The sequence below is a fragment of the Tribolium castaneum genome, chromosome 10, assembly GCF_031307605.1.
Source record: "Tribolium castaneum strain GA2 chromosome 10, icTriCast1.1, whole genome shotgun sequence".
Classification (NCBI taxonomy): Eukaryota; Metazoa; Arthropoda; class Insecta; order Coleoptera; family Tenebrionidae; genus Tribolium; species Tribolium castaneum.
Window position 1 is genome coordinate 3,781,504 of NC_087403.1, and position 16,446 is coordinate 3,797,949.

At 39.8% G+C, this 16,446-nt stretch overlaps 3 protein-coding genes across 6 annotated transcripts; 1 reads left to right on the top strand and 2 right to left on the bottom strand.

Moving 5' to 3' along the window:
• Positions 1-4,312: 4,312 nt before the first annotated feature.
• aos (argos) lies at positions 4,313-8,787 on the bottom strand. Its single transcript, XM_965764.5, has 4 exons — positions 8,100-8,787; positions 6,009-6,217; positions 4,853-5,027; positions 4,313-4,802 (listed from the first exon to the last, which is right to left on the bottom strand). Exons 1-4 carry the CDS (start codon positions 8,292-8,294, stop codon positions 4,593-4,595), a joined length of 789 nt encoding a protein of 262 aa, XP_970857.2. The 5' UTR covers positions 8,295-8,787; the 3' UTR covers positions 4,313-4,592.
• Positions 8,788-12,921: 4,134 nt separating this feature from the next.
• On the bottom strand, positions 12,922-13,534 carry LOC103313049 (uncharacterized). Of its 4 annotated transcripts, none has more exons than XM_064359500.1 (2): positions 13,400-13,534; positions 12,922-13,341 (listed from the first exon to the last, which is right to left on the bottom strand). In XM_064359500.1, the coding sequence occupies exon 2, from the start codon at positions 13,329-13,331 to the stop codon at positions 12,969-12,971; it is 363 nt and encodes a 120-aa protein (XP_064215570.1). In that variant the 5' UTR covers positions 13,332-13,341; positions 13,400-13,534; the 3' UTR covers positions 12,922-12,968. The 4 variants fall into 4 exon arrangements, with proteins under 4 accessions (XP_064215570.1, XP_064215569.1, XP_064215568.1 ...); XM_064359499.1 differs by having other exon boundaries at positions 13,396-13,526; XM_064359498.1 differs by having other exon boundaries at positions 12,922-13,351; positions 13,400-13,481.
• A 102-nt stretch (positions 13,535-13,636) lies between these two features.
• Klp64D (Kinesin-like protein at 64D) lies at positions 13,637-16,441 on the top strand. The gene is made up of 5 exons (XM_965932.5): positions 13,637-13,963; positions 14,009-14,536; positions 14,583-14,780; positions 15,368-15,642; positions 15,688-16,441. The coding sequence occupies exons 1-5, from the start codon at positions 13,754-13,756 to the stop codon at positions 16,334-16,336; spliced, it is 1,860 nt and encodes a 619-aa protein (XP_971025.2). The 5' UTR covers positions 13,637-13,753; the 3' UTR covers positions 16,337-16,441.
• The last annotated feature ends 5 nt before the right edge of the window (positions 16,442-16,446 follow it).

Here is a 16,446-nt window from a genome sequence, read left to right on the forward strand (position 1 = left end):
ACATTCGGCAAACTCTTTTCAGTCTGTTTTTTTTCTTCCTTCTTAAGCTCCCTCAAAAATTAAATAAGAAATAACACACTGTTGCATTTTTCAAAACTTCACAATTTTTTTGATTAAATTTTGCCCACTCTGATTTTATAAATGTTGTGATTATAATTTAATAAGTAATTTAAACCCTGGAAGTTTGTTCCGGCGTTTAAGCGTTTCTTATATAACAAATATGTCCAAAGCTATTTTTATTTTTTTTTATTTTGCTATTTGCTTTTTTAGCGAAAGTAAAACGTTAGACAATCAGTGGAGTAGTGTTTTAAATTTTAGGTGAAGGGGTTCTAATTCAATTCCAATTTAATTGCCGATGCAGTTAGAAATTAGGAACAGGAAACATTCGGAATCGCCTTTAAATGAATTCGCATTCTGCATTTATCCCGGTAGCATCTGCAATTATGTTGCTTGCTATTTTCATTATCATTAATGATTCTATTATTGCGCCGGCTACCGAGATTATTTCATGCTTTGCAGGTATTATTTGAGTAAAAGTTCCATTGTCGTTATTAATGTCAAAGCATAATTGTTTTGATTATCGTAGGATTTTATTAAAATTTGGTGTGTGAACTTTAGCGGTAAATGATTTTCTTGAATGGGTTGGAGTCATTTGTCATGGGTGCTGGTGATTGACGTTTGACAGGTGGCTTTGTCGGTGCTTGTAAGAGACAAGAGGGTAATTGGATGTCATTTTTCGTGTTTCCATATTTTCGAATAATATAAAGAAGTTTTATATGGCGAAAATACAGTTAAGGTCAAGCTTATATTTACTAGGCGTGCAGCTCTTTCTAGTGATAAGTGAACAATGCCACGACCAACCAATTAGGAAGACTGGCGATGTCGAAGACCCAATCACACTTTGCCTCGATTTCCATTAATTTCCCCTAAACACGCCGCAGAGATCGGCTGAATGAATAAATTAATTGATCGAACTCTTGATTTAAAATCATAAAACTGATGGTTAATTTATCGCAATTTATGCATATTTGCTAGTCTTGAACGAGGTACATAAATTCAATGACCACTTTATTATGGTTGAGTGCACTTTATACCACGCAAACCAAATGTTGAATCTTTTATTACTATTGACCCACATCTAAACAAAGTATCTTTGTTGTTAGATGACACTCGGTTTTCACTTTTCCATCTCGGAAAATCTCCTAGAACAAAGACGTATTTACCGAATTAATCAATGGTTCATGATTATCACGACTGAAATTACATCGGTTCATGACAATCACTATCAGGATGGTATCTAGGCCGAATTTGATTGGCGATCGTGAGTTTTCTGAAATTTTAACTACGATCATAAATCTTAATCTATCATCTGAGTGATTTTTTGTACAGTTAGGGCAAAATTAACAATTAACGCCTCGGCTGCGTTTCAACAATCAAATCCCTTGATTACATCTTTTATGAGTCGATGTAGAGTATAATTTTTAATTTTTTTAGCTACAAGTGCTTTAGGTTGCACGCAAATACAGATTTCCTAGCTTCAGGTGGCAATTTTATCACTCATAGTGCATTAGCTCTTTTTCTGAAATAAATTAAACGTTTCTTGTTTCCTGGCTAGCATCATTGAAATCTAAACACAATAATTGTAATCTAATTTATCTTGTTTGTCACGGATATAGATATCACTATTTTAATGCGAAAGCTCTCGGATCGGCGAATCTGGGACGTCCACAAAATCAAATAAAATTTGCATTACTCAATTAATTCTAATTATACACCTTATCTCGCTACTCTACATAAACAACAAAATGTGTCCGCGGTCATTTTATTTTCAGTTTCAAGAGCAAATTGTTCTACTTAAGGATATTTTACACTTGCAATACAAATGGAGGTAACCCAGATTTACCCGGGCCAATAAAACAAATCTTGCAATTCAACCAACAACATTGTTACTTCTAACTGTAAACAAATTCGTAAAAACAATTTAACGAATACCGATTTCCCACAATGATCCATTTGAAGTACCATACTTTTTCAGCGAATTCTTTTAATTGCCATTTCGTGATTTTTTCGGCCCCGACACCAAGTACGCCACTGAGCAACGGAAACGTTATTAAAAAGCCATCAAGCTTTGGTGTAATAATAAGGATTTTTAATCTCCGAATTGGGTTAATAAACGAAACAGTCGTTGTGTTTTGCTCCGGTAATAAAACATCGATTTTGTTAAATTTTATTACCCAATAACATTACTTTAATGATAATTACGAAAAGTGGAGAAGACGATGTACTACTTGCGCTAAGTAGTGTAGGCGCTCTTGAAACATAATCCTGCATCGAGATTAATAATTTTTTTCTCGATTTTTTGCGTTCGCGTGCGCCTAACTGTAACTGTTACAGATATTTTACTTTTCCTTGGGTACGCATCCTACACAAGGAAATCAGAGCTGCAACTGTCCCAGTTCGTGCCGCGATTTTGTCAGTTCGAGGACCAAAATGGTATTATGTCATTTTAATGGCTGTTTTACGGGGTACTAATCCCGGCGTCTGTTAAATTGCAAAACTCCTGTAACCGATAACTGGACATTTATTGCGAGGTTCGTCACAAACATAATAAACTAACGGGCTTCAAAATGTCTTCATAATACAGTATTTTATATTGTGGATATTTAAATGCGACATCTGCGCACTCTATATTCTGTCCAGTTAGCTTCTGCGAACTGTTTCCCGCTGAGATTTTCGATAAAAATAAAACCAATTGCGCGACCGAAATTATAATTCCAGTCAAAATACACGTGCCTTTGTGTTGGCGCTTTTGTGTCGGGGCATTAGTGGAAAAAATTCAATTTAGGAATTAACTTGATAATACCCGATTCAGTTTCGGTCGCTTTTTGCCACAGTTCTGCACCACTTCTGGAAATGAAAAATTGATTCATTCATGTTTGACCCAAAACCATGATTTGATTTAATATGGCCCTGCATAACTGTACTTTTGAAAAAACTAACTTAATTTCTGGACGTTTTGCTGAATGCTGGAGGTAATCTACCAGGACAATACTTAAATACGAATTCTCTTCCTACAAATTTAAATACCGTTCACGGTGATTTACGAAGATCGTGGGAAATAAATTTCGATCTAAACTTCTACCTTTTAGAGATTACTTTGATCTCTTACTTAGAACTATGCACTTCCAATTGTTTTAATGATTTATGCTATAATGGTTGCGCAATCCAGAACGGTACTATCCATTATAGGAATTTAAAACAGCATTTGCTCGTATTCATGTAGGTTTCTAGACCGGCTTGTGAACACTGCTCGAATCAATATTTTGGTTTTTGAGAAAGTCGTATATTGTTTTAAATCGTTTCGTTTCTTTTTTTTTATTTCGACCTTCCGTAAATTGTGCGGTTTGCAGTAACCACAGAAATGTTTTATTTAAAAAAGAAATGGACTGGAAAACCCATCTGTTGCAGGAAACAATGCGTCAATTAAAAAAGCTTAAAAGCTTGAGTAAAAGTGTTATTTCACACCAAACCACCTAATTGACCAATCCTGTTAAGTCAATTACTATTACCAAATTTCGAGTTTTTTCCTAATAGCTGACTACCGGTTCCAAAGCGAATTTTTCTCTAATGATCACTTTTTCAACTCCGACAGTAATAACCCAATCAACACCTACGAATAACGCAACAATAATTGAAACGATAATAAATTTAATTTGTTTTTATGTCTGCATTTCCGCGGTTTACAATCCTTTAAAGGCATATGCGTACGCTTGCGGTAAAAGCAAATATCTTTAATATCTTAAACTGCACTTATGTTTTTACGGCAAAAGGTTTTTGGCCGCTTAACCCAAACGTGAAATCATTTTTCGTTCTTTATAACACATTTCTTTTTTCATCGTTTCAAGCGGATGATTTCATTTAATTTGCTTCAATTTTGACAAGACGGACGACGTGGGGCACTGTACTTAAAAAATGCATAAAACTGTGTCAAAATGTTAAATTTATTGACAAATGATCCAAAAAGCCTTCACGAATTCTTCTCCACTTGGTATATTGAAACCAATTTCCAAAATACAGCTTTAGCTGTATAGGCAAGACAAAATACTTGTGTATAACTGGTTGCGTAACTTGTTTTTTTACCAATTATCTAATCAATTGAATTTTACCGAACTGTCCGATAAGGTGAACAAGTTAATATTGGAGTTCAATGTTTACGAGTTTAGTCAATAATCAGTCAATTGTGGTAGTAATAAAATACGGTTTATTGTTTTTTGGATGGGGGACATACGAGGGGTGGAAGAAAAGTCGTGCGGAAAAATAACATAAATTTATAATATACGTTTGTACACTGATACATATTAAAAATAACATAAAATTGTACAAAAATTTAAAATATCAAATGAGGCACTCGACTTGACCTAGTATAATAAAATAATTTATCATTCACGTTTCAAACGTCACTTAACTTAAGATATTGTACAATGTCTTTACAAATGGCGGTTTATGTCAACCGGAGTCGTTGTTTAGCGCGTTCCATTGAAATAATAATTATTTACATGATGAAAAAAGACCCAAAATCGCTCGATGATCCACTAAGTTGGCAGGCAATAACCACTGTACGTTTTGATAGCTTCCTCCGTGTATCTTTTGCCCGCGATCACGCCATAATCCATGTGATGGTGCGGGCACCGATGCGCGTGAGGACATTGGCACAAACTGTTAACATTCACTTCGTCCAAAAATTCTTGACGTTTACGCACTGTGAACAGCCGGCAAGGCTCCTTCCGCTGACATCGTAATCTCTGAAATTTTGACATGATTATTGGTTCGACCCCTTTCCGCAAACACCTACAGCTTGTGGTGAGCACGAGAAGTAGTACTGGAAAGCGACTTGGCCGTTTGGCATGTGCAAAGCTTGGCGTTTCGTGAGGTACGTCATCGAGTTTTTCGGACAGTGGCAATGGACGATCTGCTCTGTCACGTTGTTCGTGTAGAGAGTTATAGTCCAAGTCGTATCCCTGAAAAATCTGAAACGGAACAGGTGGCGAATTATTCCTAAACCTATGCCTTTAGAATTATGGATCGGGCTTGTGCATTGTGTACTAATGACACACAAAAGTCAGGTGTTCGCCGCTTATGCAACGTCTAGGATTTTTTCTCTGGTCCCGGTATATTAAGCATGAATGAAGGAAGTTATGAGGCCACACAAGGTCGAAATCGGTCACTGATTATCGATTATTTTTTCATTTCGTGACACAACAAGACGAGTCAGCTTCCGTATTCCGTACTTTTTGCTACGTTGGTTAATTTGAAAGGAAAGTAACACGTGCTTGAGTGCTACTGGCTACCGACAATTACAATACCATTAGTCCATAGTGGATCATTTGAAAACGGATGCCTTTAGGCCTCGGAAATCGAAAAAGTCCCGTTACTGTGTACTTGTGAGAACTGTATTGTGTCTTAATGCGGCGACAAAATCTACTCCAATTTTGAATTTGGAGTGAATAATTCACTAATCAACATTCCTGACCGACATTTTCCCGTTGAAATCCGAAAGTTTTTGTAGTTATCACAGAGGCGTTTTTGTTTTTAGCCGGATATAAGTCGTACCTAATTAAGTTGATTCCGATTGAAATTTCAAAGTTGCGATCGCTTCCGGCGAAACTGGAAACGATTTAAACGGCCAGTCGTGTACGAGATTATAATAAAATTAATGATTACACAGAAATTCCAAGAAAGTTGAATATAATCAGGACAAGGACATGCGATTTTCCTTGAATCAAATCAAACGAAAACTATTCATTGATGTAATATCGTTTATCTGAATCGTGACTGAGTTTAATGAAAATAATTAATTTTGCCGCACCTCGGTTGTAGAGGAAACAGATAATATGAATGGACGACGCAGCGACGGCCGCTTTCACAAGCCGTTTGCGCGCAAGAAAAGCAATTTCCAGAGTCCGATTTCGGAAAATTTTATGCAACCAAGCGTGCGGTAATCGCCGTACCTGCACTTTGGTATTTTCTTGACCGGTTCGCAGAGCTTATACTGCCTGGTCTTGTCGGCCAAGGTGTAGCCGTCGTCGGGCTGGAGGTCCAGGGGGCACTTCCTGTCCCCGGCGCATCTGCATTGTTTCTCAATCCAGGGGGTGTCGTACATGTCTAGCTTATTGCAGATCGCTCGGGGCCCGCATTCGGGCAGATCAGCATCGGTCGTCTGCAACAAAAAGCCGTATCATCAATCTTGGGTCGTTAAATTAGTGGAAGACGTCAAGTTTGAAGAATGGTGAAAACAATATCGCGGGGCGCGGGCGCGGGCGGCCGCCGACACGGTACAGGTGTTCATGGGGGTGCCCCACAATCGTACACCTTGCGTCTGGTCGTCTTTGCCAGCCGTGGGAAAATCGACCAGTTGCTGGGCTGGTCGTGGGCCAGGCAGCCGCCCAGCACAATGCTGGCACCCTCCACCAGCCCCTGCCCCCGCCCGCAGGCCCAGATTTATGCGCCTCTGCCACCGGAAGCTCCCTCTCCATTTCGCCATGGGCCCATGGGCCAGCCCATGGGAAAGGATATCGTGTGGTAATTAAATCCGGCGCCATTTTACGCCACGTGATTAGCGCGAAAATTAAACCGATTGTTCCGAGAATGGTTTGCAATTAGTAGCCAGCTACCTGCTCGGACAGATTCGGAGATTAAATCTGATGGTATAAACATAAATTAACTACCGGGCTTTAAAATTTTGCTCCGAGCGTCGATAAGGAGATACGAGATGAAATTAATGACGTCTTGTATTTAGAGGCGGAGCCGAGTACCATCAAATAGTTTTTTAAAAAACACGATTTTTGTTCTTATTTTCGGAGTTTCGTAAAACCCGTTTAATACCGGATCTGGTGTAATTTCCCAGCCTATCATCGTTACACGGGTAAAATTGGCTTTTTTCCTCCATCTCCCGATTTTCGTGGAACGCTCAGCTATCGCTATTGTAAATATTGCTAGTCAAATGCGGATACGTAGGTATGTCGCTTGAATTCACTTCCTCCCCATTGAGGCCTTCACAATGGGCCGCAATGATTTAGGACCTCGCTAAGAATCAGTGTCTTGCCCGTTCTGGGTTCCGGTACTTCCGCTCTTTTAACATCACAACCTTTTGTCGAGCTTCACTATAAAACCTATACGTGTAATACGCATAAACATCCCTTCGACCTCTCTTCAGGAAGTCCTTTCAGTCATTCATGCAAAAAAGATAAACAGATAAACCTAATTAAATCCAATCTCGGATCGATCGTCATGTGAAAGTATCGAAAGCGTAGGTGGCCAACTGTTCATTGCTTTAATTGAGGACAATCAGACCCGTACTTAAAAAATTCGAGCAATTTGGCGACCCACCGACAGACACCTGTAGCACCCCGATTGCGATTGTGACGCTATTTCGGCCGGGAAAACAGGAATGTTGTGCCACTGGCACCAGGCAATTTTATTGATGTCCATACTCGAGTATGGCAAAGAAACAAAGAACATTCCGATAGTCTGACACAAGCTTAGTGCAGTAATTTGGTACAGGTCTTAAAAACCACCGATATTAACAATATCCCTCTTCATTCGGTTGGGTCATCAATCTTTGAATCGGTTTGAATTAAATCAAAGTTTTTAACACAGAAGAGAGGAAACGGCCAATCTCATTTCATAAATGTAATACGTTGCAGCACATTGTATTTTTATTATTTGTTAAATGTGTTTAATTGGTTTTTATGCTAAGTTGTAATTATTGCCTGGTGATTTTTACGAAGCCATTAGGATATCCTCCGATCTATTTCGTTACTGCGGGCTTTGTTTAGTGTTTCCGCAGTAAATTGTCGACTTTTCACTGGAAGAGGAGAAGAAAAAACTCGTAATTGAGGAATTTTTATCGAGGAAACGGTCATTTATAATTCCATCAAACTAGAATCTGGAATTACCGCAATGTAAACAATTATTTTTTGAACTACATATTGCGACCAACTGGACCGTTTGGACCCTTTCCACTTGATTGATTGCTACGTCTCCCAAGCCGTTGTTTTAAAATTTAAATGTATGGGTGGATAGCGATCGCAGGGCCTTACCCCGACTTGGTAGAGTATTTTGACGTTGGCGAAGTCGATGTTTTTCTTGCGATGAAATCCGCCAATGTTGTGATTGAGTCTGTGGTGATGTACGTAATGTTCGGTCGGATGGTGTTGAAAAACTTCCAAAGGCAGTCTCGAGCAGAGGCCGTGAATCGAAAAAAGCACTAAAATGACGATACTTTCGAAATTCATTATATAAAAATTCCATCCGATCAGTCGAGTATTGGTAAAAACACAGCAATTCAACGCACTATTCCACAATTCAACCACGACCAGCTATCACTCGCGTACCGACTCCGATACGATATGAATGAATTGCGTAACGCTAAGACTATGCCTTAGTGCTACTTTGATCATTTCACAGAGCGTACTACTAGCTCGCTCGTTCGAAGGCATGAATGGAGACAGATCAGGGACCAGGCATGCCCCCTAGACGCAACGCACTCTCAAAACACAATTCGCACTGCCACTAACGGGATCCTCGCCGGGGTGACACCACCACCACCCTTTCGGTCGCAAAATGCGCTCAAAACAAAGCCTTGAGCGCGGTTATTGCGTAAGATTTTTTCGATTTTTTGCACAGCAGCGCACACCTGTCGCTCAGGTGAGAGCCGCCTGTACAGGGTGGACGGATTTATGAATGGTACGACCAGTCGTACTCTCGTTATTGGAAATTTTCATTCATACGTACCGTGCTACAACACTACACATTTTACTAAACGTATTTTCAAACGTAAACTGCCGTTCCACCAGTTACCAGCTTTAGCTCCTTCTTTGTTCAATGGCCAACAGAAAAAGTGAAAGGCGAATACTTTTGTTTATTTCTAATATCTGCTCGATTAATAGTTTGTTTTTAATTATTGACGTGCTTCACTTTTACACAAACGTTATTCATTTCGTAATTGCTCCAATTACACTAATTACACACCATTCATTATCACCATTCCGACACTATCACATTTATAAATAGGCCCATCGACGATGTCATCTTCTTTCAATCAAATACCCACTTTCCCTCATTTAACTCAGCTATTTCCTTTCGTTAACTTCATCCTAAATTCCGAAAATTCATAATTAAGATAATTCCGCTTACTCCAATTTAAGAATTGACAAATAACTATTTCAAGAATCTTTTACGGAATTTTCTTACTGAAGGTTAAACCTTACAATAAACTAAATTCGCTCCAACTCGACTCATTTTCTGGAACTTGGCCCAAGGATGTATCTTTCCGAATGGTTTTTCTTGCGACAGAAGTTAGTTTTAACGGAGAACATTAAAATCTCAACAAATACAAAAGAACAGAAAAATGCTAGTGACCGATTTTTTTTTAAATAAACTAATGTTTTCTCAAAACATGTAAAAGTGGCGGACCAACGTTCAGACATGCTAAGAACGAATGCATTTTTTTTCAAGCAATTCAGTTTTTAATTATTTCGTTCCAGTATTTGCGAATTTGACTAAAAAAAATTTAAACCTGAAATTCTTCAAAGAACTTTATTTCCGGTTTACTACATGAAAAAATCAAACAGTAAATTTTCGTATAAAGCACCATCTTAAATATTTTGTTATTCATTGCTTAATTAGAATAACAGTTTACAAAAACTGTATGCTTAATATTTGGTCAATTTTTAATCATTAACTTTATAAATAAATCGCTCAGAAAAAAATTCACCTCGCATTTACCTTTTAGGAGAATGATTGTAACGATTTTTTTTAACAATTCAAATATATTTATTAAATAAGATGGTTAATTGTCTTTTGGAATTTTTTCAGCATTTTGAACACAAGTCCTGATATTTTTCTGGTAACTCTTTTAAGCTGCGTCATCAAGTTATAGTATTTTGCGTTACTGTTTTACTATAAGTATTTATATAATTTTTTTTGTCTGCTTTTCCAACTGCAATCAAACAACTTGTGATAATTTCCTTGCAACACATTAAAAAAATTCTACCAAAGTCCCAAAAGTCTTCTAGCTTCATTGAGTACACATTGAAGGGAGTATTTTTACAACTTCTAATAAAATTAGCTCAGTCGTTACAGTTGAAAAAATTAAAATAAATAATTTTCCAATGGTCCGTATGTTTTTTAAAATATGTAATAATTTGGGCTTAATATTTTGTCGCTCCAAGTTTACGCCGGACTTTAGTTATTTCAGTATTTGCAATTTTTGTTTATTATTATTATTTATTTATTGAAAAATGGCGTGGCTCTCAGGAGTCTCAGGTACAGCTTGTTTTTTCATAATTTCGAACCACATCGCTTGTATGTTCTTCTTTTTTAAACTATCCATTGAAATGAGCAGGCAAGGGGTCAGCAAAGAATAATATATGGCTGTGGACATAAGTATAGTGGATTCGAGTTAGGGAGGCCCAGCTGTATGCATGAGCTCATAAATTGTTGTTGAACGAGAGCTTGTGGTGTTTGTGAGTAGCACTAGCATGTAGTTTGGTCAGGATCGGAGTTGGAAAAAATGGTATTTTGTATTTGCGATTTGGTGGGCTGTGGTCGCCCACGCTCGAGCTTGAGGAGAGAACTTGAAGCAAGACTAGAAAAATCTAGCAGCAATCTGATTTCCGGCGACCGCTTTTAAAGCCGGTCGTGAAAGAAGTCCGATGAGAGCTCGCAGTAGGATGGTACCGATTGTGCTGACCAGTACCGGATTTAGGCTGTGGAAGTTGGGCCTGTACAAGCTGCGGTTTCGCATTCTTCGACGTTACGTCACCTGGAGCCGACTTGTAAACAGTCTTAAGATACCGGTTTTCGCTGCTCTTTTGTTGACGGATTTCTTCATGCGTTGCTGTCCAGCCGGAAACGGAAATAAGGGAATCGATCTCGGGCCGATATTTTTCATACCTGACCTGTGCATGGGCGCATTCCGCACCTGTTGCGTCCGGAAGTTCATATAACTGAAAATGTCGACGATAAACAAGATACGAAATGTCAAATTCTTCCACTGGATGGGATGGTCCCTGACATCTCGCCTCAAACACCGTCAACCACGCACCAAATTTGCGGTTTCACGACAAACACATTTTTCCACCATTAATCAATGAATATGGAACGGTTTGGAGTACTACTACTCATGCTACCAGGAAAAACGCGAAAAAATCACAACAAACAAATCATTGTTTACTAATAATGAGTGGGGAAATTTAAAGTTCATGGAACAAACGCCACACGTGCTAAAAACTAATTTCCTCAATTACTAGCTAATTAATTCCTGGTTTGTTTGCCAACGAAGACATTTTCTGTATTAATTATACTTTTTAAATCACAATTATGAAACTGATAAAACCGAGGCGCAAGAAATAGATAACCGGAGTTCCGGATGATCGAACTTCTGCACCTTTAAAATATTTAGTCAAATAGATGAGTTTTGGTCAAAATCATTGGGATTAAAAGCTACATCCAAAATTTCATATCGTGATAGCACCCAGTAACGATAGAAATAATAATAAAATAATAATAATAATAATAGTAATAATAATAATAATAATAAGAAGAAGAAGAAGAAGAAGAAAAAGGGGTAATAATGAGCAAATTAAGTAATAAACATTAAAATATTATTTGCGGTTCTTTAACACAGAATTTTTTTCATAAATAAATAATAAAAAAATAAAACTCCTTGCTGATTATTAATGTGATTAATACCAATCTAGACATAGTTTTTAAACACTTGCGTATGCGAATACGATAACGTTATCTTCCGCAAAATATTTTTTATTCTGGTATGTAAACACTGTTGTGACACAGTCTCGCAAAATTGAGCCCGGCCCTGTCTCTCATTATTGTGTAGGGTAAATGAGAATAAAGTAGTACAAATTGATTTGTTCTTTTTTGAGCGATTTAATGACTGAGTGCATGTTGTCAGCGGAGTAATGGTAGTGCAAATTCTGCAATGTTTACTTAATGAGCTCCAGAAGAACCCTCTATAATTACTTTTCTATCAGCCAATTAAGACAAGAATTAAAATCATTAAAACGTAACAGTTTTTATTCGTGTCATTTTTTGAACTTCGTGTTTGATTTTACTTGTGCGCGAAGCTCATTATAACCGAGATTAAATTTCATAAACCTGGGGAATGTGGAATATGTCGCTATAAAATTTCAATGCATTGTTGTGAGTGGTTAAATGAAGTGGATCTCCCTTAATCAAGGGTTATTTTGATGTTTATATCCGCGCAATAAATTGATAAAGAAACATAAAACCGAGCAATAAACACAAATTATGTACGGAAAGGAAACCGTAATACAACATATTTTCTTTTTCGAAAACCTCGTACCGGAAATAGTTTATTATGGCGATTATGATATTTGCATAAATATTTGTGGATTGAGAAAAGTGGTTAGGAGCGGCGCCAGACAATCCGAAAATGGGCCCTATCAGGCCAGGCTTGAATATTCGAGTCGTTTTCAACTGAAAGTGCGCCGCTTCCGGAGACTGGGGCCGTTTCAACTTTTCCGAAGAAATTTCGAATTTATTCCGGCGCCGGCCTAAAAACTGCACCCGTATTGTGTGCCACCGATGCTAATTTAATCCCATCAACCTGTTAAACCAGTCTCAAATGAAATTATTTCGAAAATTAGGCATCTAGACCCTCTGTAACAAAAGATTTAATTGGAGAGCTGAAAAAACGACTCCTAAGTCATTTGCTCGATACAAAGCGCGGGTAAATTTCATGTTGTATGACTTCCGTTACCTCGGGCATTTCAAGAAAAACTGGCTCGCATCGTACCACCTGTTCATCAGATACCATCACTTAAATCACACAAAACCCGTTCATCAGTGCCGACAAAATGGCGGCAATCAAACGCGAAATACTGTTCACAATAAATTTATTCTGGTTATAATTCTACATGAAATTTTCAACGACGGCCCGGAGTGTCGTCTCCGTGCAGCCAGTCGTCGTCGGATCCGGCACCGTTGATGTCGCCGTTGGAGCAACTCTCGTCAAATGTGTTCACACACCGTTTTCCCGGGTTGTCGCCGCCGTTCAAAAACGCCTCGTCGGACCCAGCCCCATTTATGACATCGTTGATGCAACTTTCGTCAAATGTATTAGCGCAGCGTTTACTGGCCAGCTGGAGACGGTGGAACAAAGCGCCCCACGACTTGGCCGGGGCACTTCTGTAATTGACCCTCGCAGGGAAGTAGTGCAAGTTCGGGTGCACGTAGTAGCACAAAACTGCCGGCATGAGCACGAAAAGGAGCAAAAAGGCGGTTTTCATTTTGCTGAAACTATACGTTTCTACTTCAATCATAATCATAAATAATAAATAATATATTACTTACTCACCTATATTAGACCGAAAGGCACAGAAAGGACTGATTTTGCACGCATTTGCGCCCTTTTTTATACCCATCCTAATCTCAATATTAATTAAATTATTATTTGAGATTGCCCGGAATTAATGAATAGGGTGATTTGTTTTGCTCCGATTTATCATTATTTAATAATGCCCTTATCACTATCCCAACACCGGGGATTTAATTAGCTCGTTCGAGTGGCTGTTTACTTTTCGGCTGCCCCTTGTAGCTCGCAGCCTAAGACCAATTCAAACTCTGCGCGCTTGTAGCTGTCAGACTGACAGCTGACCCTAACCTAAATTTCCGCAATATTGATTAAATTTCCCGTAAAAAATAATCAAAAATGGCAAATTCGAAGACAGACGTGCAGACTGAGGTGGAAAACGTTCGTGTTTTTGTCCGAGTGCGTCCTTTAACCAAGAAGGAAGAAGCTGAGGGCCACCTAAATGTTCTTTTGATCGACCCTAAGGAGAATTTAATTGCTTTGAATAAAGACGGGGCGAACCCCAAACCGTTTAAGTTCGATCAGGTGTTTGGGGAGGACTCGACGCAGGTTTGTTTAGTTTCAAGTTGAATCAGGGCGAGGTTTTGTTTGCAGTTGTCGTTGTACAGAGTGATAGCTGTGCCAATAGTCGAGAAGGCTCTACAGGGGTACAATGGCACGATTTTTGCGTACGGCCAGACGGGCACCGGGAAGACGTACACCATGTCAGGGAATTACGCCAAGCCGGAACTCAAAGGCATCATCCCCAACACATTCTCGCACATTTTCAGCCAGATTTCGCGGGCCAGCGGCGAGACGTCGTTCGTTGTCACCGTCACCTACCTCGAGATCTACAACGAAGAAGTCAGGGATTTGCTGTCCACAGACCCGAATAAAAAACTGGCGATTCGGGAGAGGCCAGACGTGGGCGTGTATGTCAAGGATCTCATGGGATTCACCGTTGACTCGATTGAGTCAATTACCGAACTCCTCAACAGAGGAAACAAAAACCGCGTCACTCGGTCCACTCTCATGAACGACGTGAGCTCGAGATCGCACGCGATTTTTACCATAACCATCGAGTCGAAAAACAGAAGCAGCAATAAAACCACTGTTGGCAAACTCAATTTGGTTGACTTGGCTGTGAGTCGGTGCCAGTGTGAGGGGCGCTTCTAAGGCCAGTTTTTAGGGCTCCGAGCGGGCAAGCAGGACCCAAGCCACAGGCGAGCGGCTGAGGGAGGCCAGCAATATTAATCTGTCGCTCTCGGTGCTCGGAAATGTCATTTCGGCACTCGTTGACGGCAAAAGCAGCCACATTCCGTACAGAAACTCCAAACTGACGCGGTTACTCCAAGACTCGCTGGGCGGAAACTCCAAAACAGCAATGGTATTTTTAATTAAAGGCCCTGTTATCACGTTAAACCTCATTTAAATAAATTTTGAAAACCGTTTTTCAATATCTGTCTCAGTTACTGAGATAATCGCCAATTTAGTAGCGTTGCGCGCTGGTCGTGACGTCACTCCTTCCTCACTCCGCTCGTATTACAATAGTATTATGGTTTAAATCAGAAATATTTGAGATTAATAAATTATGCAACCTGCATTAAGAATTGAGGCGTGTTTTTTTGCAAACTTCGGTTATCATAGATTCAAAAATAATGTATATTCTTAAAAAAATTAGTAATGCCGATTATTTTTTTATACTTTTAAGGGTTCTAGAATGGTTTTTGAGAAAAAAGGTCGCTTAAAATCGTCAAAATTTGAACTGGGGGCGTTCAGAAGCAAAATGATGAGCATTCCGCCGCGGCTAGGGCAGGTGTGACGTCATCAGCTTTACGAATTTAATTATTTTCGGGCTTATTTATTGCGGTTTTCGCTAAAATTCGTAGAAAAAATGTGGTTTTTATTTTAGAAAACGTTATTTTGACCTAACAGGGCCTTAAATCAGTTGGAATTGTTCAACTGTGATTTTAGATCGCGATGGTGAGTCCGGCGGACATTGACTACGAAGAAAGCATTTGTACGTTAAGATACGCCGCTCGAGTCAAACACATCCAAAACCATGCGCGAATTAACGTCGAACAGCGGGGTCTTATTGAGGGATTCGAGCACGAAATCGCCGAATTGCAGGAAAAAATCCACTTATTGTCACTCCAGGAGCAAAAACAGCCCAAGAAAAAGAAAGAGCGGGCGTCGGCCCACAAAGTTGAGGAACTGAAGAAGTGGGAAGAGGAATTGCAAAAAACTGAGTACGTGTTGTCCCAGTTTTGAAAACCAAATAAAACGGTTTTTAGGAAGGAAAAGAGCGATTTGATGCAGAAAATCTCGCTGATCCAGAAGCGGATCCTCGTCGGCGGTGAGAACCTGTTCGAGAAGGCGCAGCACCAGGCCTTCCTGATCGAGTCGACGGGGGCGGAGATCGAAAACCTGGACAAGAACCACCAACAGCTGGAGGAGACGCTGAGCAAGAAGGGGCAGGAGCGCATCGACGTGGAGGAGAAGTACTCGAGTCTCCAGGAGGAGGACGCCGGGACGGGCAAAAAGATCAAAAAAGTCCAGGCGTATCTGAACGAAGTCAAGGAGGAGTACGCCGACAAGGAGCACGAGTACCAGCGCGAAATGGAGGCGCTGCTGGACAACAACCGGCTCCTGGTCCGGGAAACCCAGCTGGCGTGCCTGATGATCGACAGCTACATCCCGAAGGAATACTTGAAGAAAATCGAGGCCAATTTGATATGGAACTCGGAGACGCAGGAATACCAGATGCGCGGGGTGGCCTACACGGGGAACAACATGCGGAAGCGGCAGTCGGCCCACTCGGAGTGCTTCACGCCGGTGAAGTTCGAGATGAAGCCGGTGTACCACAAGTACCCGGAGAAGAAGCGCGAGCGCAAGATGGTGTACGAGAAGCGGTCGTTCTCCGCGGTGCCCAAAGCCCGCTAACTGTCGCCGGATTATTTGTGTTGTGTTAATTTGTGATATTAATTAGGCCCGACTTTTTATTTATTTGTGATTATGTTGTACTTAATAAATCTATTTATTGCCCAATGGTG